The sequence below is a fragment of the Adiantum capillus-veneris genome, chromosome 1, assembly GCF_014529385.1.
Source record: "Adiantum capillus-veneris isolate H3 chromosome 1, ASM1452938v2, whole genome shotgun sequence".
Lineage (NCBI taxonomy): Eukaryota > Viridiplantae > Streptophyta > Polypodiopsida > Polypodiales > Pteridaceae > Adiantum > Adiantum capillus-veneris.
Window position 1 is genome coordinate 61,116,473 of NC_140931.1, and position 22,604 is coordinate 61,139,076.

At 44.6% G+C, this 22,604-nt stretch overlaps 1 protein-coding gene across 1 annotated transcript in view; it reads left to right on the plus strand.

The window, feature by feature from the left end:
• CYL1 (alpha-N-acetylglucosaminidase family / NAGLU family) overlaps positions 1 to 22,604 on the plus strand; it is a 228,378-nt gene that overhangs the window by 17,171 nt on the left and 188,603 nt on the right. Inside the window, exon 2 of the mRNA XM_086516947.1 lies at positions 3,884 to 3,960. Within this exon, the coding sequence (XP_086373073.1) occupies positions 3,884 to 3,960 (77 nt within the window). The remainder of the gene's footprint in view (positions 1 to 3,883; positions 3,961 to 22,604) is intronic.

The window sequence follows — 22,604 nt, forward strand, 5'->3', positions numbered from 1 at the left end:
GATAAGCCAGAAAGTTACAGAGCAGCAACCGAGGGCGGAAGAAAAGGAAAGAAAAAAGCAAGATTGGTATGTAAGGTGCAACGGAAGTGAATGTTAGATTTGCTCAAGATGAGTGCTCCGAACTGTGCTCAAGGGTTCCTTTTACTTACGGAAGGGATAGCCTTCCATTCCTTTAGTGAGAGAGTGCAAATGATCACAAACAAAGTGGATAAACATTGTGAATGAAGGTGCTGAGACTGAGAGATAGAGAGAGAAGAATACGACACCAGAAAAAATTTCAAACCCTCCTCCGAAGGCCCCACTCTCTATGGCGAGAGTGGGCATAGCAGTAGATCATGCTCTCTTGACATTGTTTGTTAAATTTCAGTATAGTACAACCCAGACATCAGGAGGTAGGTCACACACCCGCTATACATTTACACCAGAGACGGATTTCATTTATATAGAGGAGATTTGGGACCGTCTATTGGAAGGCACAGTTGGCACAAATGGTACATGCCTCTTAGTGGAGGAGTGCACCACTCTACTGGCTGAGACACTGCATGGGGCTGCATCAGTGGCATACCCACATACTCAGCCGGGCAAGAGACGACATTCTGGGAGCATGCCCCAGAATAGTTGCTACGAGCACTTTCTTTACATCTGAGATGGTACAAAGGGCCATCGACAGGATGAGGACCAGTAAGGCATATGATCATGACGGTCTAGTAGCGGAGCACTTAGACATGCCAGGGATATGCTGATGGAGGTTCTCGCAGTGTTGTTCAATCGTGCCATGTGTGAGGGGTTACCTGAGACTTGGAGGTTGTCTAATATTGTGCCCATCCTCAAGGCTGGTGACCTTACAGAGCCTGGGAACTACCGCACTATTATGGTTGGACACACATTGGCACGGTTGTATACATCTATTCTGGAGCAACACTTGAGTAATTGGGTAGAGGGCAAGGGTGTACGAGCAAAAGGTCAGGCTGGCTTCAGGAGGGGTTTCTCCACTCTTGATCATATTCTGACACTCAGGGCCATCATTGAGGAGGGCAGAGCACATGGGAGACGGATCTATTGTAGCTTTGTGGATTTTCGCAAAGCATTGGACATGGTACCAAGAGCTCGATTGATGCGTAGACTACAGGAGATGGGGGTGCCCGTAGAGATGATTTGGGGGATGATGGCTTTGTACAGATCAGTGATGTGACATGTACGCACTCCGGAAGGGGTATCTGATTTAGTTCACTCTACTATTGGAGTGAAACAGGGCTGCCCATTGTCTCCTACTCTATTTGGTATGTATGTTGATGAGGTGTCTGATTACATTGACAGAGAGGGAATAGGGGTGCCCAGCTGGCAGGGACGTGGATCCCATTGTTGCTATATGTTGATGATATTGTGCTGATATCTGACTCACCAGAAGGTATGCAACGACATTTGGATGCACTACGCAGTTTTGCAGAGGATAGTGGATTGTGTGTAAACCTAGGTAAAACCAAGGTTATGGTGTTTAACACCACACTGCAATGGGTCAGGAGATCAATACCTACTTTCAAATATGGTCAGGAGATTGTGGAGTATACAGATGCATACGCTTACTTGGGGGTAGTCTTTATTGGGCCGAGATTTTCTTTGAGACGAGCGACATAGACTAGACTAACTAGAGCTGCTGCGGCTGTGGGAGGAATGGAGAGGATATGTTCGCAGGTTCAGTTCCAGGAACCTAGGACAAAGTTTTGGCTCTTTGATACTTTGGTTGCCTCTACTATGTTATATGGGGTGCAGGTTTGGGGACCTTCTGTAGGCCAGGATGGTTGGAGGCATATGGAGAAGCCCCTGGTATCCATGATCTCCCGGTTGATTACAGCCAAGGCTTCCGTACCGCATTATATCATTCGAGCAAAATTAGCTGCCCCCCCTATGGAGATTGAGGCGCTTACCAGATTAGTCTCCTTTGTACAGAGTCTATGGGATACTACCAGAGACAGATATGCCAGGGTGGCTCTAGAGTCCTCCAGACAATTAGCTCTTAATGGGGATACATTATGCTGGTATGCACAGATGGCATCATGGTTTCAGACACATGGTTTCACCATGGACATATTGACTCTTTTCAATACTCTCTATACGCACCCTTGAGGTCTCGGACGTGGGTAGAGATTAATAGACTCATTCGTCAGGATCTGATCCAGCTGGACACGAGGAGGACATGGATAGAGCCGATACAGGAGTTGGGCACAAAGATGGCTTTCTATAGAGAGCATCTTCTCCACCTCACGGGGGATGGGTTTATGATTCGACCTAGCTATATGGACACGCATCTTTCTCATGGTTTGCGTTGTGCCATTGGCCAGATACGCACGTACTCACATCAGCTCGAGATTGAGACTGGCAGATTCAGAGGGACACCAGCAGATAGCAGGATATGCCGCTTATGCCATCTAGAGCCGGAGAGAGAGGTACATTACATATGTCATTGCACAGTGTACTATGAGATACGAGGCCGTTTTCATTGTCTATTCAGAGAAGGTTTTGGTCCTCTATCTAGGGTCATGAGTTATGAGGATCAGAGATGTCTTGGGCTATATCTACTTGAGTTACACAGGCATAGAGAAACTTTACTGAGGAGAGCTGAAGAGAGACAACCCCAGAGACAGATCACAGATTTCTTTACACTAGATATTGTACACCCAGAAGAACAGACAGAGGAGCAGCCAAGAGTGGAGAGGTCTACCTGCACTACTGGCATTCTCATAGACCGAGCATTGGAGCTAGGGAGATCTAGACGACCCGATGGAGAAGAGGAGCTACACAGTTTCGAAGGAGGCTGCAACAAAGGATTCGAGCCATACTTTTTTGTCATCAGAGTGCAGATGAAGATGGATCTCTACTTCCCTCCCATATTGTCTACACCCTGTATTGCTTAGTTCACACATTTCACGCCTTTCACCTTTCACACCTATCAGCTTAGTTTAGGATTCTGCAGTATTTATATTTTGTTATCCTAATTTAATTTATTTTGTTAATCTGACTTTGTATCAGATACACCGCATTGTAACTTTCTGGTCTCATAGGTCACTTTGGCCTTTTGAAGACGTTAATATAACATTTCATTTCATTTCATTTCAAGCTCCCTCCCTCTCTCAAGTCTCATCACTTATGGTGCAAGCTTCCGCTCCAAGCTTTGTGTGGATTCTGGACTCTCGTGCAACCGATTACCGCGTGGCATGATCGCGTGTAAGACTTAAGCATCATTGACTTAAGCATCATTGCCAAGCATGCCTAAATAGGATTCTACTTTGACTAATGGGGGTGTGTGGCTCTCTACTAACATATTGTTGAAGTCCAGCCTAATTCAAGCATATTTTAGGTTTACCGTTCTGGTCCCCCTTCCTGTTCCGCTGCTCCAGGAACAGGGGGCCCCCGTTCCCATTCCATGTAACTTTGCTGTATGCGTATCCTCCCGTATGTTTCAAACCATGCTTGAAATAGTTTCTTAGAAATCCACAGAAACAAACGACCGAGCTGAGGGAAGTGAGGTCGTTGCTATTATATCCAGGTTTGTCGTCGTGTATAGGTGGTCCCAATGGTTCCACTGACTACATTAAGGATTTTAATCATAAATAAATTTGTCAGTCTGTGCGTTTCTTGTTTAAACTGACTGCACAAGTGGCTTCAAAACTTTGACTAATGTTTACATACACTGTGTGTAACTTGCTATGCTGTGTACTTGTATCGTATGCTGAGGTCTTATCACAAGGATTTCAAGCTTGTGTCGCTATTGAAATTTGAGGGGAACTCGTGTTGAGTGTACAAATAATGTGAGTAAAGAAACCTGTAACCATTCTGGGTTTACCAATTACAAGTCTGACCCCCTGATTTGCTGTGTACATTTCAGGAGGAATGTGGCGGGAAAGCTTGCTTCATCATCACCAATGCACGATCTGAAAGAGTGGTGACAAGCCAAGAGATAAGGTTAGTTTTTGGTGGTAAAAGTGGTTTCTTTCCTTCATACTCATGTAGTCTCCTCCCATTGCTTTAAAAGGTCAAATCATATTGGGTAATTTATTCTCTTATCTGCCTAATTTGGTCTCTCAGCCTTCTAGACTCAGCAATGAAATCACTCTTTAAAGTCTGTTCATATTTTGGTTTACATGGTGATGGTGCCTAATCTGCTGAAGCCTTGTGCTTGGAGGAGAACTTTATTTAAAGGGTGCCACACACTTAAAAACTTCTTAAAGTTAGCTGACCGGCTTTAGTATAAATTTTCCTGAGGCCGGTGTTGTGGTTTGATTTATCCTTTCATAGAAGAGTGACCACCTCCTTTATGGAGCTATTATGGTTCTATTAACGTAAAAGAGTGGCAATCATAGCTAAAATTATTATATTCTAACATCTATAATTTTCAAGATTGAAATGGTTGTCTTGTCTTGTAGCTGACTAACAATATGATTCAAAGAATATCTCTTTTGTATTTCTCCCCTCTTTTGCATTACTTATACTTTCTTTTCTCTAACTTCCTTTTCCAAAGGGAACTTCCTACCAATACCTCTAGTTCTAGCCTCTTCTTCTTGAGACAGGCTATTGTCATCTTTACCTTCTATCTTGATGCTTGAAAGCGTCAGCTTGTAATTATATTGGATGTTTTTTTTCTATTTTTGGTTGTCCTTGCAGTGTTTTCTTCTTATCTCAATGAAACTTTGGGTCATGTATGTACTATAAGAACTTGAGCAGTTGGATGTTTTTTTCCATTTTTAGTATTGGTTGTCCTTGCATAGTTACTTGGAACAGGAACGGGAGGGTCCGGAACGACGGGAACGGGGATGAGGAGGGGGGCCTGGAACGGGAACGGGCTAGAACGGTCGACTAAAGTAAGGCTTGAATTACCTCCATTCATTTTAGTCCCAAATCAACTCCTAAACAACCCCAAAACTACCCCCAAATCCGCCCCCAAACCTCCCCAAATATGTCCCCCAAACAGCCCAATTCTGCCCCCAAATGCCTACTTTTGCCTGTTCCGCCCCACGTTCCGCCATTCTGTTTCACATTCCGCCTTGTTCCCCCCCGTTCCGGAACACCGTTCCGGTTACACCTTGTTCCGGAACGGTGTTCCGTTCCCGACTCCGTTTCGGGAACGGGACTCGTTCCGAACGCCGTTTCGGAACGTTTGGGCTGTGTTCCGCCTGTTCCCTGTTACACTGTGTCCTTGCAGTGTTTTCTTCTTATCTCACGGAAACTTTGGGTCATGTATGCACTATAAGAACTTGAGCAGTGTCAGCCTAGTGTGAACGAAGCCCTTAGGTTAGGGCGGTTATGATATCTTATAAGTAGGACCTTGAGCTCATTTCTGGTCTATCTTGTGTAATCACCACACTTCACCAAAGCTAGGGTATGGGACGCTAGTCGTTGAGGTGAGGGTCTAGGCCGGAGTAGCTACAGGCTTCGAAGCTTGTGGGTGAGGAAGTTAGGCTCTAAGGCTGGAAGGTGGATTGGATGCCTACTTCTTATGTTGTTTTATGTGTGAGTTGGAAGTGTCATGTCGTGTGTGCAGGATGGATCCTTGGGGAGCACTAACATTGGTATTAGAGAAACCTCCTACTCTTTTCCATGGCATGATGACGTGCATAAAACCATTAGAGCTTTGTATCTAACAGGTCCACTCCGTGTTGGGGTAAGCCTTTAGCTTACACTCAATATGTGACCAACCCTTGAAGCCAAGCATACTAAGCATGCACCCTTATGTGTATGCATGCATCCTACTACATAGATTTTCCTAACACATGTTTCTTTACTATGCACACATGCTACACAACTATAGTCGCATGCTAGTTGGTGTAGCCCACATGCTACTTGACCTTTTCCCACATGTGGTGCAAATCACTTTCCAGCATTTATTGGCACCTTCCATTTTGAGCTTATTTAAGGCCATCATGTGTAACTTGTAATTTGTTCTCTCATCCTAATCAATCAAGCAAGTTCATTTTCATTTATTGAGTACATTCTCTTTAGTCTATTTGCATAGTATCTCAAGCCAACTTGTCTATGTGGAGGAACAAGTCGCAAATGAAGATTAAATAGCCATTCTTCTCAAATCCCTACCAAGTGGCTTTCATAACATTGTAACTGTGCTCAAGGAGAAAGATCCCATTCTTGAATTTGAAGACATCTAGAGGAAGAAAAGCAAATTGGCACTTACGCAAGGTCTCAAAATAATGCATTTATTGTATACGGTAAAGGTTGCTCACACTGTGGCAAGAGTAACCACAAATCACAAGATTGCTTCTGTATTAAGGTGTGCCCTAGTGTTTCTTTAAAGTCAATGCTAAGAATCAAAAGAATCCTAGAGATTCTATAAATAAAGTACATATTGTGGTAGAAGAAGAAGAAGAAGAAGAACGAGAAGGGGATGTCAACACAGTTTACTACGAGGATGTATTGTACTGGGTTTAGACATCGCCTCAAACTCAAAGTTTGGAGGTAAGACCTACCCTCTTGCATTAGATTCATCTTATGAGCCATATGCAGCTACCCGAAGTAATCACATTAGACGACTCGATTAGAATCCATGCATTTTGTGTAAGCTTCAGCTTACAGAGGCGTCTGTTGGGGTAAACCTTTAGCCAATATGTGACTAACCCCCTAAAGCCAAGCATACTAAGCATGCACCCTTATATGCATGCATGCATCCTACTACATAGATTTCCCTTGGTTCTTTACTATGCACACATGCTAAACACATGCTATTTGGTGTAGCCCACATGCTACTTGACCTTTTCCCACATGTAGTGCATATCACTTTCCAGCATTTATTGGCACCTTCCATTTTGAGCCTATATAAGGTCATCATGCTTAACTTGTAATTTGTTCTCTCATCCTAATCAAGTCTATTTTCATTTCATTGAGTACATTCTCTTTAATCTATTTGCTCCCAATTGTTATGAAGTTCTCACTCTGATAAATGCCTCATTGGTCTATCCACCTTAGGCATTACACTCTGCGTCAGAGCGGTGGTACAAGACACAACTAGTAGTAAAAGTGGGCAAGGAGTGCACATGCAAGCTGGTGGTGGGAGTCTATGGTATATATTCTAATTTTCTATTTCTACTGTAAGGTGCAGCGGAATGAATGTTGTATTTTCTCAAGATTAGTGATCTTTATTGCTCAAGGTTCCTTTTAGTTCTTAGGGAAGGAGAGAGCCTTCCGTCAATGGAGAGTGCTATGATCACGAAGAAAGTGAGTGGATATTGTGCGTGCAAGTGAATGAGACTGAGAGAAGGAGAGAAAAGAGACACGACACCCGAGAGGTTGTAAAACCCTCCTCCGAAGGCCCCACTCTTGTCGGTGAGAATGGTCTACTTTGATTGCACAAAGGTGTACAATGCTTATGCAATGGACTGATGCAATGGGACTATGCCGCCGACGACGACGGTGATGACGACGACGACTTGATGGCTGAAATCTGGGATCTTCTAATCGCTGAAAATCTGCTAATCTTTGGGCTGTTTTGGTTGGCTGAAATTGACTGTTTTGGCTGTGTTTTTATGGCTGAAAATCGGTGGATCTCTGCAATGCTTCCAGGGGTGGCTCTGCTACTTGTCAAATGCTGAAAACGCTATGTATCTGCTGCTGGTTTGGGCAGAAACTCAAAAACGCTGATGCTGCCCTTTCCCTTGCCAAAACGCTGGGCTATATGCTAGAAAATGCTGATTTGCAGCAGTTCCCTAGCGTTAGTAAAAACGCTGATTGGGAAGATGTCTGTTGGGGAACAAACGCCAGGACAAGGAGGTTGTGGGCGATGGCTTTCTGTAGGGGAAAACGCCAAGGCAAGGAATAGGATGGCGAGGCTAAGTGCTTGAAAACGCTAGGGTGCTGAGGAGGGGGGTATTGCTGAGAAGTTTCCGGTTGAGCGGGAAGCTCGTGCTGCCTCTTCTGCCAATTACTGCTAACTTGGGTTTGCTTATATATTAACTAAGCAAAATTGCCCTACCTACTTTTGTTGGAAAGTCACTTAAAAATAATAAGTGAAAATAACCAAAAATAGGAAAATAGGTTAAATGCATTGGAAAATTCCCCTGACTGAATCTGATGGATTCTGAAGTGAATACTGATGGTCATGCTGTGTGCAACCGGAGGATATGCATCTATGCTAAGTGACTCGGCATGCACGGTCTACGAATAGACTCTCAAAAGTGCCAGATCACTGCTAATCTAAACTGCCTTGACTGACGGGAATCTTGCTGTGGTGTAGCTTGTCCACGGACACATAAGGTTGGAATGTCGCATACATTTGTGCTCATCCATGAGAGAAACGTGCTCAACATACAATATGTCATGCCTAGTAAAAGGGATCGCATAACGATACTGACTAAAATACAGGAAACCTTCACGAATGAAACACTCGAACAATGCGTGCGTATCAATCATGCGAACACACAATACTTCCTGTGATGGTTCTTTGGACCAAGGCTCGAGAGCCAAGATCGGTTCTTCGTGATTGATCGAATCTGCAACGAGGTTAGCTTTGCTAGACAAAGCATCCACTAACACATCATCCTTGTGAACAATCACATCTTCTTCATGCAACTCATCATGCTTGTGAGAAATCACATCTTGATCATGCAAATCATCATGCTTGTCATTGTCATCCAAATCATCATGCAAATCATTAGCCTTCAAATCATCATGCTTCTCATAATCATGCAAATCATGTGTGCCATGCTGTGGAGAAAAAGAGATTGAGAGAATCTCCTTATCCCGAATCCTTTCAATCTTGTCCTGCATATTAGCAATGAGAGATGGAGAAGGAACAATGTCCTCTCCGTGAATGACAATGGGAGAATCGCTTTTGGCATTGAGAGTGAAGGTGTTAGCCTCCCAATCAATGAGAGGGTTATTATCACGAAACCATCGAATGCCCAAAATCATATCACATCCTGAGAGAGGAGAAACAACAAATCTTCTAGTGAAGGCAACTTTTTGAATTGCAAACAACACATCAAGGCATTCCTCCATGATGAGAGCGTCCATACCGGGAAAGAAAGCGAGAGACCTCCTTAGGAGATCTCGGACTAACTTCGAGGCGGGCTCTCTCAACAAGAGAGGGAGTGATCACATCATGCATACTATCTGGTTCAAACAATATGACAAAACGGTGCCCCGACGTACGACCATAACATTTAATGAGAGAATCATCAATGGGAGGGTCCTGAGAAACTTTGGGCACACCCGTGTTATCATTCATTGCATTGACAGATCTATTGGGTGTTGTGGGTTCTTTAAATTCATTCGATTCAAGCCTAGGACATGTTCCTTTTATGTGACCCTTAATGGGACAATGGAAACAACGACCTTCCTTAGAATACATGCTTTGTTCTTCCGACGTGATCTATCCTCCTACAATTCCTTGTACTACCTTTTCATATGGAGTAAGCTTAGGTTTAGCAATTGTGTTAGCCTTACCCTTAATTTCATTGGAAGAATTCTTTGATGAGATACTGTTGCAAGATTGGTTCGAAGAGTTATCATCTTACCATTCTTACCGTTCTTACCGTTTTGAGGGTTCGGAGAAGTGTGCGAGGTACTTGTGGAAGTCTTGTTCTCCTTAGGCTTTCTGAAACCGGCCTGTTTAATCCAAAAAGGGCGGTAGACCTTAGACTTAAACCTTATTTGCTTTCACCCATTTAATTTGCCGCCCACTTTACCTGTACTTTCAAGACACAACAAAGGGGAAAGGGATACAGGTTGCTAGATTGCACCTGTATGAGAAGACCGACACCAGATTGGCCCCTAAACAGGCGTCCCTTTCGGTATTTCTTTATTCTTTAAATGAGGGAATAAAAGCTGTGGTTCCCTACAAGCTGTCCCGCACAATCTTGGCTGAATTTCAACTGTTCTGGCCCGATTTCGGCAGCATAATTGTACTAGGACCCTTCACAGTCAGTATCCCCACGCATTGGATGACTTTCCCGACGCATACGGACACTTTGCAAAACCTGGCGAGAATCTGCAGCACGCTGAATTCTCTGTTTTCTGCCCCGAAAATGCGCCAGATCATCTGTATAGCGGTCCCCTCGCGTCCCCGAACCTCCTAGGGGTATTAGGGTCCGTTTAGGGCCAAAACCCTAAACGTGCAACAATACACAGCAGGATGTAATTCACTGTTTCGGGCTCCGTTTTGCGTGCCGGTCGCATCCGTAGCAAGTCCTCGAGCTCCCGCACCTTTAGGGCTACTTGCCCTTTAAATCGGACGAGATTTCGCACGTGAAACCTCTCCGAATCACCAGTACCTGCGGGGGATTAGCCGCTAGCTAATCCAGTACCTGTGCAAGAGGCTCTTGCCTCGGCAATCGCGCATGAACCCACACAACTGTACATTGGTCAATTGAAAAGCCCACTAGAGGGGCATAACATACTGCCATAGGGGAGAGAGAGAGCAGTGCGTAGCGTGCAGGGCATCACTCCTTGCACCGCACTGTACATAAGAGGGAAAGGAAGCACTTCATAGCTCTCAACCTGTGACAGAAACTGAAAATGAGCCCTCTCTTCTCTAAAATCAGCGCCACTTCTTCATGCATGAGGAAAGTGCACAGAAATGTGCCACTTGGCACATTTACAAGTCATTTCCCGTTTTGGGGTTGCCGCCTAAAAATCTCCCGATCGGTTGCCCAGTTGACTTCACGGCAGAGTAATAAAATGTTCCCCTTGTCATTCCGGAGGTAATGACGCGAATACATTTTCAGGTCCAAAATAGCAGTTCCCTAAATTTTAGGAGATGCTGCCATTGTATCTTTCTAGGTCATTTGACCCTCTTTGTACACTGCAGCCACACCAAGAACTGAAATGTAGCCTCATTAGCAAAGGATTCCACTTTGGCTAGTCAATGACACCACTTTGGCTAACCATAGTCCTTGTCCAACCTTAGTGCTCTCTTGTCCTCAGGCCTGGACTCGCTCTGAACAGTTCCACACTAGCTATGCAATGCAGGGCAGTTAGATTTCCAGAGGGGTGTTTCCAAAAAGTGAAAATGAATAAATAATAAGAAAGAAATCAACAAAAAGGATAGATAGTAGTCACATGCTGGTGACATACCCCCCTCTTGAAATCTCAAACGTCCTCGTTTGTATCTATGTCGTACATGCTCACAGTCAACACTCGGGTGTGCACACCTGTCGACACACACATGCTCATTGTCAACCCTGGTGTATTCAACACCTCGTTGACACATGTATTGCCTATGTGTGAACCCTGTCCCAATGACATAGTGGTAGCTTCGCACTCTGCCATTGCTGTGAGTCAATAACTTTCCAATGACAAAATGGTAGCTACGCATGTTGCCGCTGTCTTTTAGTACACGTTGGAACGAGTAACACTTTCGAGCATACCGAAGCCGACAGTTTAAGAATGCAGTTACACGTGTACTCTTTAATAGAAGCAATTACTGTATCCTTGACAAACTCACAAGAAATAGTTACTTCTATAGCACTAACCAAACTTTTGGACATTCCATAAGAGCAATTGCCAAACTGACAATCTGTACAACTCTAACATTCATGTAACATGTACTTCATTTGAGCTCAGAACTTGCAAGGTAAAGCATGTATCTTCCACCCGGTATTATGTTCAGTCCTCTTTCTTTCAGTTGTTGTTTCTTTCAATTACGGAAGCTCTTTTGACAAAAGAGTTGTGGCCATCGAAAGATAGTATTCAATGGAGTTTATTCAAATTTCGATTGGATAATGGAGGGAAATAATCATACCGAATTTTTCTAAAAGTTTATACATAATGTGCCCTCGCAAAACGCATGAAACCGGCCTGTTTAATCCAAAAAGGGCGGTAGACCTTAGACTTAAACCTTACTTGTACTTTCAAGACACAACAAAGGGGAATGGGATACAGGTTGCTAGATTGCACCTGTATGAGAAGACAGACACCAGATTGGCCCCTAAACAGGCGCCCCTTTCGGTATTTCTTTATTCTTTAAAAGAGGGAATAAAAGCTGTGGTTCCCTACAAGCTGTCCCGCACAATCTTGGCTGAATTTCAATTGTTCTGGCCCGATTTCGGCAGCATAACTGAACTAGGACCCTTCACAGTCAGTATCCCCACGCATTGGATGACTTTCCCGACGCATACGGACACTTTGCAAAACCTGGCGAGAATCTGCAGCACGCTGAATTCTCTGTTTTCTGCCCCAAAAATGCGCCAGATCACCTGTACAGCGGTCCCCTCGCGTCCTGAACCTCCTGGGGGTATTAGGGTCCGTTTAGGGCCAAAACCCTAAACCTGCAAAAATACACAGCAGGCTGTAATTCACTGTTTCGGGCTCCGTTTCGCGTGCCGGTCACATCCGTAGCAAGTCCTCGAGCTCCCGCACTTGTAGGGCTACTTGCCCTTTAAATCGGACGAGATTTCGCACGTGAAACCTCTCCGAATCACCAGTACCTGCGGGGGATTAGCCGCTAGCTAATCCAGTACCTGTGCAAGAGGCTCTTGCCTCGGCAATCGCGCATGAACCCACACAACTGTACATTGGTCAATTGAAAAGCCCACTAGAGGGGCATAACATACTGCCATAGGGGAGAGAGAGAGCAGTGCGTAGCGTGCAGGGCATCACTCCTTGCACCGCACTGTACATAAGAGGGAAAGGAAGCACTTCATAGCTCTCAACCTGTGACAGAAACTGAAAATGAGCCCTCTCTTCTCTAAAATCAGCGCCACTTCTTCATGCATGAGGAAAGTGCACAGAAATGTGCCACTTGGCACATTTACAAGTCATTTCCCGTTTTGGGGTTGCCGCCTAAAAATCTCCCGATCGGTTGCCCAGTTGACTTCACGGCAGAGTAATAAAATGTTCCCCTTGTCATTCCGGAGGTAATGACGCGAATACATTTTCAGGTCCAAAATAGCAGTTCCCTAAATTTTAGGAGATGCTGCCATTGTATCTTTCTAGGTCATTTGACCCTCTTTGTACACTGCAGCCACACCAAGAACTGAAATGTAGCCTCATTAGCAAAGGATTCCACTTTGGCTAGTCAATGACACCACTTTGGCTAACCATAGTCCTTGTCCAACCTTAGTGCTCTCTTGCCCTCAGGCCTGGACTCGCTCTGAACAGTTCCACACTAGCTATGCAATGCAGGGCAGTTAGATTTCCAGAGGGGTGTTTCCAAAAAGTGAAAATGAATAAATAATAAGAAAGAAATCAACAAAAAGGATAGATAGTAGTCACATGCTGGTGACATACCCCCCTCTTGAAATCTCAAACGTCCTCGTTTGTATCTATGTCGTACATGCTCACAGTCAACACTCGGGTGTGCACACCTGTCGACACACACATGCTCATTGTCAACCCTGGTGTATTCAACACCTCGTTGACACATGTATTGCCTATGTGTGAACCCTGTCCCAATGACATAGTGGTAGCTTCGCACTCTGCCATTGCTGTGAGTCAATAACTTTCCAATGACAAAATGGTAGCTACGCATGTTGCCGCTGTCTTTTAGTACACGTTGGAACGAGTAACACTTTCGAGCATACCGAAGCCGACAGTTTAAGAATGCAGTTACACGTGTACTCTTTAATAGAAGCAATTACTGTATCCTTGACAAACTCACAAGAAATAGTTACTTCTATAGCACTAACCAAACTTTTGGACATTCCATAAGAGCAATTGCCAAACTGACAATCTGTACAACTCTAACATTCATGTAACATGTACTTCATTTGAGCTCAGAACTTGCAAGGTAAAGCATGTATCTTCCACCCGGTATTATGTTCAGTCCTCTTTCTTTCAGTTGTTGTTTCTTTCAATTACGGAAGCTCTTTTGACAAAAGAGTTGTGGCCATCGAAAGATAGTATTCAATGGAGTTTATTCAAATTTCGATTGGATAATGGAGGGAAATAATCATACCGAATTTTTCTAAAAGTTTATACATAATGTGCCCTCGCAAAACGCATGAAACCGGCCTGTTTAATCCAAAAAGGGCGGTAGACCTTAGACTTAAACCTTACTTGTACTTTCAAGACACAACAAAGGGGAATGGGATACAGGTTGCTAGATTGCACCTGTATGAGAAGACAGACACCAGATTGGCCCCTAAACAGGCGCCCCTTTCGGTATTTCTTTATTCTTTAAAAGAGGGAATAAAAGCTGTGGTTCCCTACAAGCTGTCCCGCACAATCTTGGCTGAATTTCAATTGTTCTGGCCCGATTTCGGCAGCATAACTGAACTAGGACCCTTCACAGTCAGTATCCCCACGCATTGGATGACTTTCCCGACGCATACGGACACTTTGCAAAACCTGGCGAGAATCTGCAGCACGCTGAATTCTCTGTTTTCTGCCCCAAAAATGCGCCAGATCACCTGTACAGCGGTCCCCTCGCGTCCTGAACCTCCTGGGGGTATTAGGGTCCGTTTAGGGCCAAAACCCTAAACCTGCAAAAATACACAGCAGGCTGTAATTCACTGTTTCGGGCTCCGTTTCGCGTGCCGGTCACATCCGTAGCAAGTCCTCGAGCTCCCGCACTTGTAGGGCTACTTGCCCTTTAAATCGGACGAGATTTCGCACGTGAAACCTCTCCGAATCACCAGTACCTGCGGGGGATTAGCCGCTAGCTAATCCAGTACCTGTGCAAGAGGCTCTTGCCTCGGCAATCGCGCATGAACCCACACAACTGTACATTGGTCAATTGAAAAGCCCACTAGAGGGGCATAACATACTGCCATAGGGGAGAGAGAGAGCAGTGCGTAGCGTGCAGGGCATCACTCCTTGCACCGCACTGTACATAAGAGGGAAAGGAAGCACTTCATAGCTCTCAACCTGTGACAGAAACTGAAAATGAGCCCTCTCTTCTCTAAAATCAGCGCCACTTCTTCATGCATGAGGAAAGTGCACAGAAATGTGCCACTTGGCACATTTACAAGTCATTTCCCGTTTTGGGGTTGCCGCCTAAAAATCTCCCGATCGGTTGCCCAGTTGACTTCACGGCAGAGTAATAAAATGTTCCCCTTGTCATTCCGGAGGTAATGACGCGAATACATTTTCAGGTCCAAAATAGCAGTTCCCTAAATTTTAGGAGATGCTGCCATTGTATCTTTCTAGGTCATTTGACCCTCTTTGTACACTGCAGCCACACCAAGAACTGAAATGTAGCCTCATTAGCAAAGGATTCCACTTTGGCTAGTCAATGACACCACTTTGGCTAACCATAGTCCTTGTCCAACCTTAGTGCTCTCTTGCCCTCAGGCCTGGACTCGCTCTGAACAGTTCCACACTAGCTATGCAATGCAGGGCAGTTAGATTTCCAGAGGGGTGTTTCCAAAAAGTGAAAATGAATAAATAATAAGAAAGAAATCAACAAAAAGGATAGATAGTAGTCACATGCTGGTGACATACCCCCCTCTTGAAATCTCAAACGTCCTCGTTTGTATCTATGTCGTACATGCTCACAGTCAACACTCGGGTGTGCACACCTGTCGACACACACATGCTCATTGTCAACCCTGGTGTATTCAACACCTCGTTGACACATGTATTGCCTATGTGTGAACCCTGTCCCAATGACATAGTGGTAGCTTCGCACTCTGCCATTGCTGTGAGTCAATAACTTTCCAATGACAAAATGGTAGCTACGCATGTTGCCGCTGTCTTTTAGTACACGTTGGAACGAGTAACACTTTCGAGCATACCGAAGCCGACAGTTTAAGAATGCAGTTACACGTGTACTCTTTAATAGAAGCAATTACTGTATCCTTGACAAACTCACAAGAAATAGTTACTTCTATAGCACTAACCAAACTTTTGGACATTCCATAAGAGCAATTGCCAAACTGACAATCTGTACAACTCTAACATTCATGTAACATGTACTTCATTTGAGCTCACTTTAAATAACATGTACATCATTTCTTTGAGAAGCCATTGTCACACTGACAATCCATGTAGCTATGAAACTCAAGGGGTCAAGGTAGGTTGCAAATCAAAGGCTTCAAGGTAAAGTAATAACACAGTTGGTGACTTTGCACGTTCACCTTCTTCCATCCAGTTAGCATCCATTGGTGGATAGTTTCTGAACTTCACCAAGTAATGCCTAGCAACCTTGCCTTTCACTTTTCTTTCTTTATGTGCCAAAATCTGTTCCGGGACCAAGATCTCGTCAAGCTCCTCGAGTTCCGGTTGATCTTCAACTGGCATATCTTCTGGCACATCACCCACATAGAGTCTGAGAAGACTCACATGAAACGCATTGTGAATCTTTCAACTCTCAGGATATTTCAGCCTATATGCAACATCACTGATTATGTCGCATACTTGAAAAGGCCCATAGTAACGCACGCTGAGCTCTGGAAACAGTCTTTCCTTGGCCTTCATCTTCTTTAACCTTGCCTTTTCAAAGCGGAGAAGCACCCAATCATCAAGTGAAAATACCACTTTGCTTTGCCTGAGTCTTTTCCAAGGCCTTTTTGACCTTCTTGTACATTTCATCCATGTCCTGAACATACTTATATGCTTCAAATATCTTGTCCTTTGCATGCAGTATGGGAGGAACTTTCTTGGCACCTTCAACTATCTCAAAAGGTGCCTTGCCAGTTGATGAATGCACTGTATTATTGTATGCATACTCCACCAATGGCAAATACTGCTCCCACTTTCCTTTATGCTCTGACACATAGCACTTCAGCAGATCTAGGACAATAGAATTTGCCTCTTCTGACTGCCCATCTGTTTGAGGATGAAATGACGAAGAGAATTTGAGCGTTGTACCCATATTCTCAAACAAGCCTCTCCAGAACAAACTTGTCATGCGTGGATCATGATCGCTAACAATCGACTGTGGCATGCCATGATACTTGAAAATATTGCTCATAAACAAGCGTGCCATCTGATCTGGCTTTATCTTCTTCTTGACAGGAATAAAATGAGCCTGCTTGCTGAATCCGCAAATGATGGTCCAAATACCATCGTTTCTTGTCTGCGTTCTTGGAAGATCAAAGATAAAGTCCATAGCAATACTTTCCCATGGTTTATCTGGAATAGGTAGTGGTTGCAATAACCCTCGTGCCTTTTGCCTGTCAAACTTGACCTTCTGGCATATTAGGCATTCTCGCACAAAGGCATCCGCATCGCTTCTCAATGTAGGCCAGTAGAAGAATGTCTCAACCGCTTTAACTGTAGCATCGATACCATGATGCCCTGCATACGGTGGGACATGACTCTCTTCCATAACTTTGCGTCGCAATGGCTTTGTGACACACAATCTGCCATGCATCATCATGAAGCCATCTTTGAGGAGATAGTGTTCATGACGTTGTCCATCCATTAGCTGCTCGAAGACCCTTGCAAAATCTTCATCATTTGCATACTGTTCCCTCATATCATCAAGCTCATGATGAGAAGGAATTGACACAGCTGAAATTTGTGGCTTCCTTGACAAGGCATCAGCCACAACGTTCTTCTTGCCTTCCACATGCACCATCTGAAAATGGAACATGGACAAGATATTTGCCCATCGCATATGCTTCTCAGATAACTTTGCCTGTGTCAAGAAGTATCGTAAGGTCTGATGATCGGTTTGGACAACGAAATCTGCACCTAGCAGGTAGTGTTTCCAACTTAAGAGGGCATGAATCATGGCCTGCAGTTCTTTTTCATAGACTTGCATGGTCTTTTCTGGCCCTTGCAATATTCTACTCTCATAGGCTACTACCCTGCCATCTTGCATTAGCACTGCACCAATGGTACTACCACAGGCGTCACACTGGACCACAAATGACTTCCTAAGATCTGGCAACACAATGACTGGATCTGAAGTCATCTTTTCCTTTAAGAGATTAAAAGCTGAAATCTCTTTCTGTGTCCATCTAAAGGTGATTTTGAAGAGCATGTAAAGGTGAAGCAATCTCAGCGAAATTTCGGATAAACCTTCTCTAATAGGAGCATAGTCCCAAGAAGCTTCGGACATCGTGCACCATCTTCAAATCTGGCCATGACTTGATCGCTTCAACTTTAGCAGGATCCATTCTGACACCATCCTTTGAGACAATGTGTCCCAGGAAGTGAATCTCTGCCAGAAAAAATTCACTTTTCTTTGCATTGATGAGCAACCTATGGCTGCGTAGCTCTTTGAACACAATGGCCAAGTGATGCCTATGCTCCTCTTCATTCTTTGAGTAGACTATCATGTCGTCAAAGAATGTATCAACAAACTGCTGGTGTGGACGGAAAATTTTGTCCATCATCCTATTGAACGTAGCAGGAGCATTTGTGAGACCAAAGGGCATCACTAAAAATTCGTAAAGGCCAAATGTCGTTCTAAAAGCAGTCTTGTGCACATCCTCTGATCTAATGCGGATTTGATGGTACCCACTCTTTAGATCTATCCGACTAAACATAGTTGCTCCTTCTAATTTGTCTAGAATATCATCAATTCTAGGTATAGAGAACCTATTCTTGATGATATTCTTGTTCAGTGCACGGTAGTCGATGCACATACGCCATGAGCCATCCTTTTTCTGCACCAACAGCACTAGAGAACAGAATGGAGATGAACTGGGTTGAATCAACCCCTTTTCTAACAGCTCTTGTACTTGGCTCATTATCTCTTTCTGCTGAGCCACACTAACCCTGTACGGAGGCCTATTTGGTCGGCTATTGCCTGGCACCAAATCCATCGCATGGTCCTCGGGTCTCTCTGGCGGTAATTGAGACGGTAATGAATCAGAAAAACAGTCACTATACTGTTGTAAAAACATTGACCTTTCTTTATCTAACACAGATAAATTTGATTCATCACATTCTGACACTTCACGTGCAAAAATCAAGTACGCAGAAAGATGATTTTTCATTATAGAAGTAATAGTAGAAGTTGATACAGTGGGAATAGACTCCCCTTTAAGCTTTACATCCAGAATGTGAGTCTTTCCCCTGCTCTGTACAGTGATCTTTTTGTTAAAGGCATCCATGATTCCCTGTACACGATACAACCAAGGAATGCCTAGCAACACATCACATCCATCCAGTGGCATGATGTAAAATTATGCCAAACCTGCCTCTGCTGTATACCCCATCTCTTCAGGTCTGATTCCCAACTTTGAAGCCAATTATGGGGAAATGTAGTTGGCTTTGGCACCTGGATCAAAGAAGATAAGCACTGTTTGATCCCTGACCTTTCCCCATGCTCTGCAAAGCTCACTTGCATCTGAATTTAGCTTGTCGCCCACCATATCTGCCACTAGACTAGCCATGGGCCTCTTTCCTTTCCTGTCCTCCTTGTCTTCAGAATCAGCTGGCCTTTTCTTTTGAGGACAATTCTGAGCAATGTGGCCAGGCTGCTCACAGATAAAGCATTTGTTCTCTGACCTCAGGACCTTCTTTTGCTCTTCCGACCTGCGAGGAAAAGGTCTTTTCCATTTCTTTGCTGGTCCCTTTTCTGATTCAGCCGTAGCTTTGCCTTTCCCTGCTTTGGCTGGCTCCTGAGTCGCTCTAGGAACCTCATTGAGAACGTACTTCTTCGCTGAATTTTTCTTGGCTGATCCTTCCTTGACGCCAGTATTAAATTCACAATCTTCTCCCTTAAGCAAACCATTGCCAGTGTTTGCTACCTCGATGAGCTGCGTCAAAGTAGTGACTTTGGTCTTGGTGCAGTACTTTCTCAATCCTTTGGGTAGGCCACAACAGTATTTTTCAATCTGTTCTGTCAATGGCACAAACCTATAGGAAGTTACTGGAAGTAGAGCTTTCCAAAACTTCCGATTGTAGTCATCCAGATTCTTGCAACTAGCAGCATTAAGCTGGTGCCATTCTGTCATGACATCTGCTTCAAAGTCATCAGATAACCATGTTGCTGCAAAAATTTGCTTGAAGTAAATCCATGTGGACGGAGCTTGCCCTTGAAGCAATAAAGTTGTCCATCATTGTCCCGCATTCCCTGTCAAGAAAGTGGCTGCCTTGCGGACCTTTGAAGCCTCTGTAAAGTTTCCCCCTGCTTAGGCCTTGTCAAACTGCTGGAGGAATGAGAGAGCCTTCTTCTTGTCATCAAACCCTGTAAAGGTCGTGAATGTCATACCTTTGCCACCTTCTTTGTAGGGAGTTGGCCTCTCCAGCGGCGTTAAGTTGTCATATGGAAGTGACTGAAACATGGGAACACTGTTAGGGTTCATCTGTGTTCCTTGACCGCTATTAAGTTGACCTGGAAATGCCATATTTGGCTGTTGATTTGTAATTCCAGCCATACCAAAATTTGCCTGTGGCATCCCAAATTGGCCCTGAGTGCTTTGAAACCCTGGTTGCATGCCCATGACACCATACATGGGGTTAGGCATCATCGTTTGAGCACCCCTGAACACTGTTCCTGGCGTGTAAAATTGATTTCCAGGTGCATGACCAGCCATGCTCTGGAATACCGATCCACCTCCAAAATAGCCAGGGTGTACTGAAGGTGGTGGGAAGACTTGTTGCATAGGTTGTAGGTTGCTTCCCTGCCCATTAGAACCAACTATAGGCTACTGAAAGGTGGCTGGCTGAACTGGTACAGCTTGAAAGATTGGCATTTCAGCCACTTGTTCTTGCACCGTAGGCACAGGTTTTGGAGACTGCATGGTCTCCGTCAAGTGTACAGGTGTTTCCATTGATTCTGCGGTATGAATCACCTGTGCTTGAGTCTTAACAGGCTTCTGAATATGATCCAGTGACCCAACTTGTTGAGAAAGAAGAGGAGGTTGCAGAAAGGCTAAAAACCTTAGGTTTTGCATTACCTGTATGAACATAGTCACAGTAGTAGCCAACTGGGTCCTGAATATATCATCATCCGTCTGTGGTGGTCTTGAAGACTCACCCACTTCATGTGTCTGTTGAACCTGTGAAGAGGAAACCCCTTCAGTCACATCATCTGGTCTGTCACCCATAATTGCAATTCCTTGTGTCTGATCTATGATCCCTTGTGTCTTCAAGCCCAAACTGACCAAGGCTCACTTCTATGGGAAAGAGTGATTTAATCCCGGCGATGGAACCATTAAACCGGCCTGTTTAATCCAAAAAGGGCGGTAGACCTTAGACTTAAACCTTATTTGCTTTCACCCATTTAATTTGCCGCCCACTTTACCTGTACTTTCAAGACACAACAAAGGGGAAAGGGATACAGGTTGCTAGATTGCACCTGTATGAGAAGACCGACACCAGATTGGCCCCTAAACAGGCGCCCCTTTCGGTATTTCTTTATTCTTTAAAAGAGGGAATAAAAGCTGTGGTTCCCTACAAGCTGTCCCGCGCAATCTTGGCTGAATTTCAACTGTTCTGGGCCGATTTCGGCAGCATAACTGTACTAGGACCCTTCACAGTCAGTATCCCCACACATTGGATGACTTTCCCGATGCATACGGACACTTTGCAAAACTTGGCGAGAATCTGCATCACGCTGAATTCTCTGTTTTCTGCCCCGAAAATGCGCCTGATCACCTGTACAGCGGTCCCCTCGTGTCTTGAACCTCCTGGGGGTATTAGGATCCGTTTAGGGCCAAAACCCTAAACCTGCAAAAATATACAGAAGGCTGTAATTCACTGTTTCGGGCTCCGTTTCGCGTGGCGGTCGCATCCGTAGCAAGTCCTCGAGCTCCCGCACTTGTAGGGCTACTTGCCCTTTAAATCGGACGAGATTTCGCACATGAAACCTCTCTGAATCACCTGTACCTATGGGGGATTAGCCGCTAGCTAATCCAGTACCTGTGCAAGAGGCTCTTGCCTCGGCAATCGCGCATGAACCCACACAACTGTACATTGGTCAATTGAAAAGCCCACTAGAGGGGCATAACATACTACCATAGGGGAGAGAGAGAGCAGTGCGTAGCGTGCAGGGCATCACTCCTTGCACCGCACTGTACATAAGAGGGAAAGAAAGCACTCCATAGCTCTCAACCTGTGACAGAAAGTGAAAATGAGCCCTCTCTTCTCTAAAATCAGCGCCACTTCTTCATGTATGAGGAAAGTGCACAGAAATGTGCCACTTGGCACATTTACAGGCCATTTCCCGTTTCGGGGTTGCCACCTAAAAATCTCCCGATCGGTTGCCCAGTTGACTTGACGGCAGAGTAATAAAATGTTCCCCTTGTCATTCCAGAGGTAATGACGCGAATACATTTTCAGGTCCAAAATAGTAGTTCCCTAAATTTTAGGAGATCCTGCCATTGTATCTTTCTAGGTCATTTGACCCTCTTTGTACACTGCAGCCACACCAAGAACTGAAATGTAGCCTCTGTAGCAATGGATTCCACTTTGGCTAATCGTAGTCCTTGTCCAACCTTAGTGCTCTCTTGCCCTCAGGCCTGGACTCCCTCTGAACAGTTCCACACTAGCTATGCAATGCAAGGCAGTTAGATTTCCAGAGGGGTGTTTCCAAAAAGTGAAAATGAATAAAAATAAGAAAGAAATCAACAAAAAGAATAGATAGTAGTCACATGCTGGTGACATACCCCCCTCTTGCCCAGACAGTCCCCTAACTGTCCTCTTCCAGTGGGGCACTATTCCCAATGGTTCTGGCGTCCGTATGGCTGAAAAACAGTCAATTTACAGCGCATACACAGCGCTGAAAATGCACTTGTATGGTGAGGTTATGACCCTCAGTGATG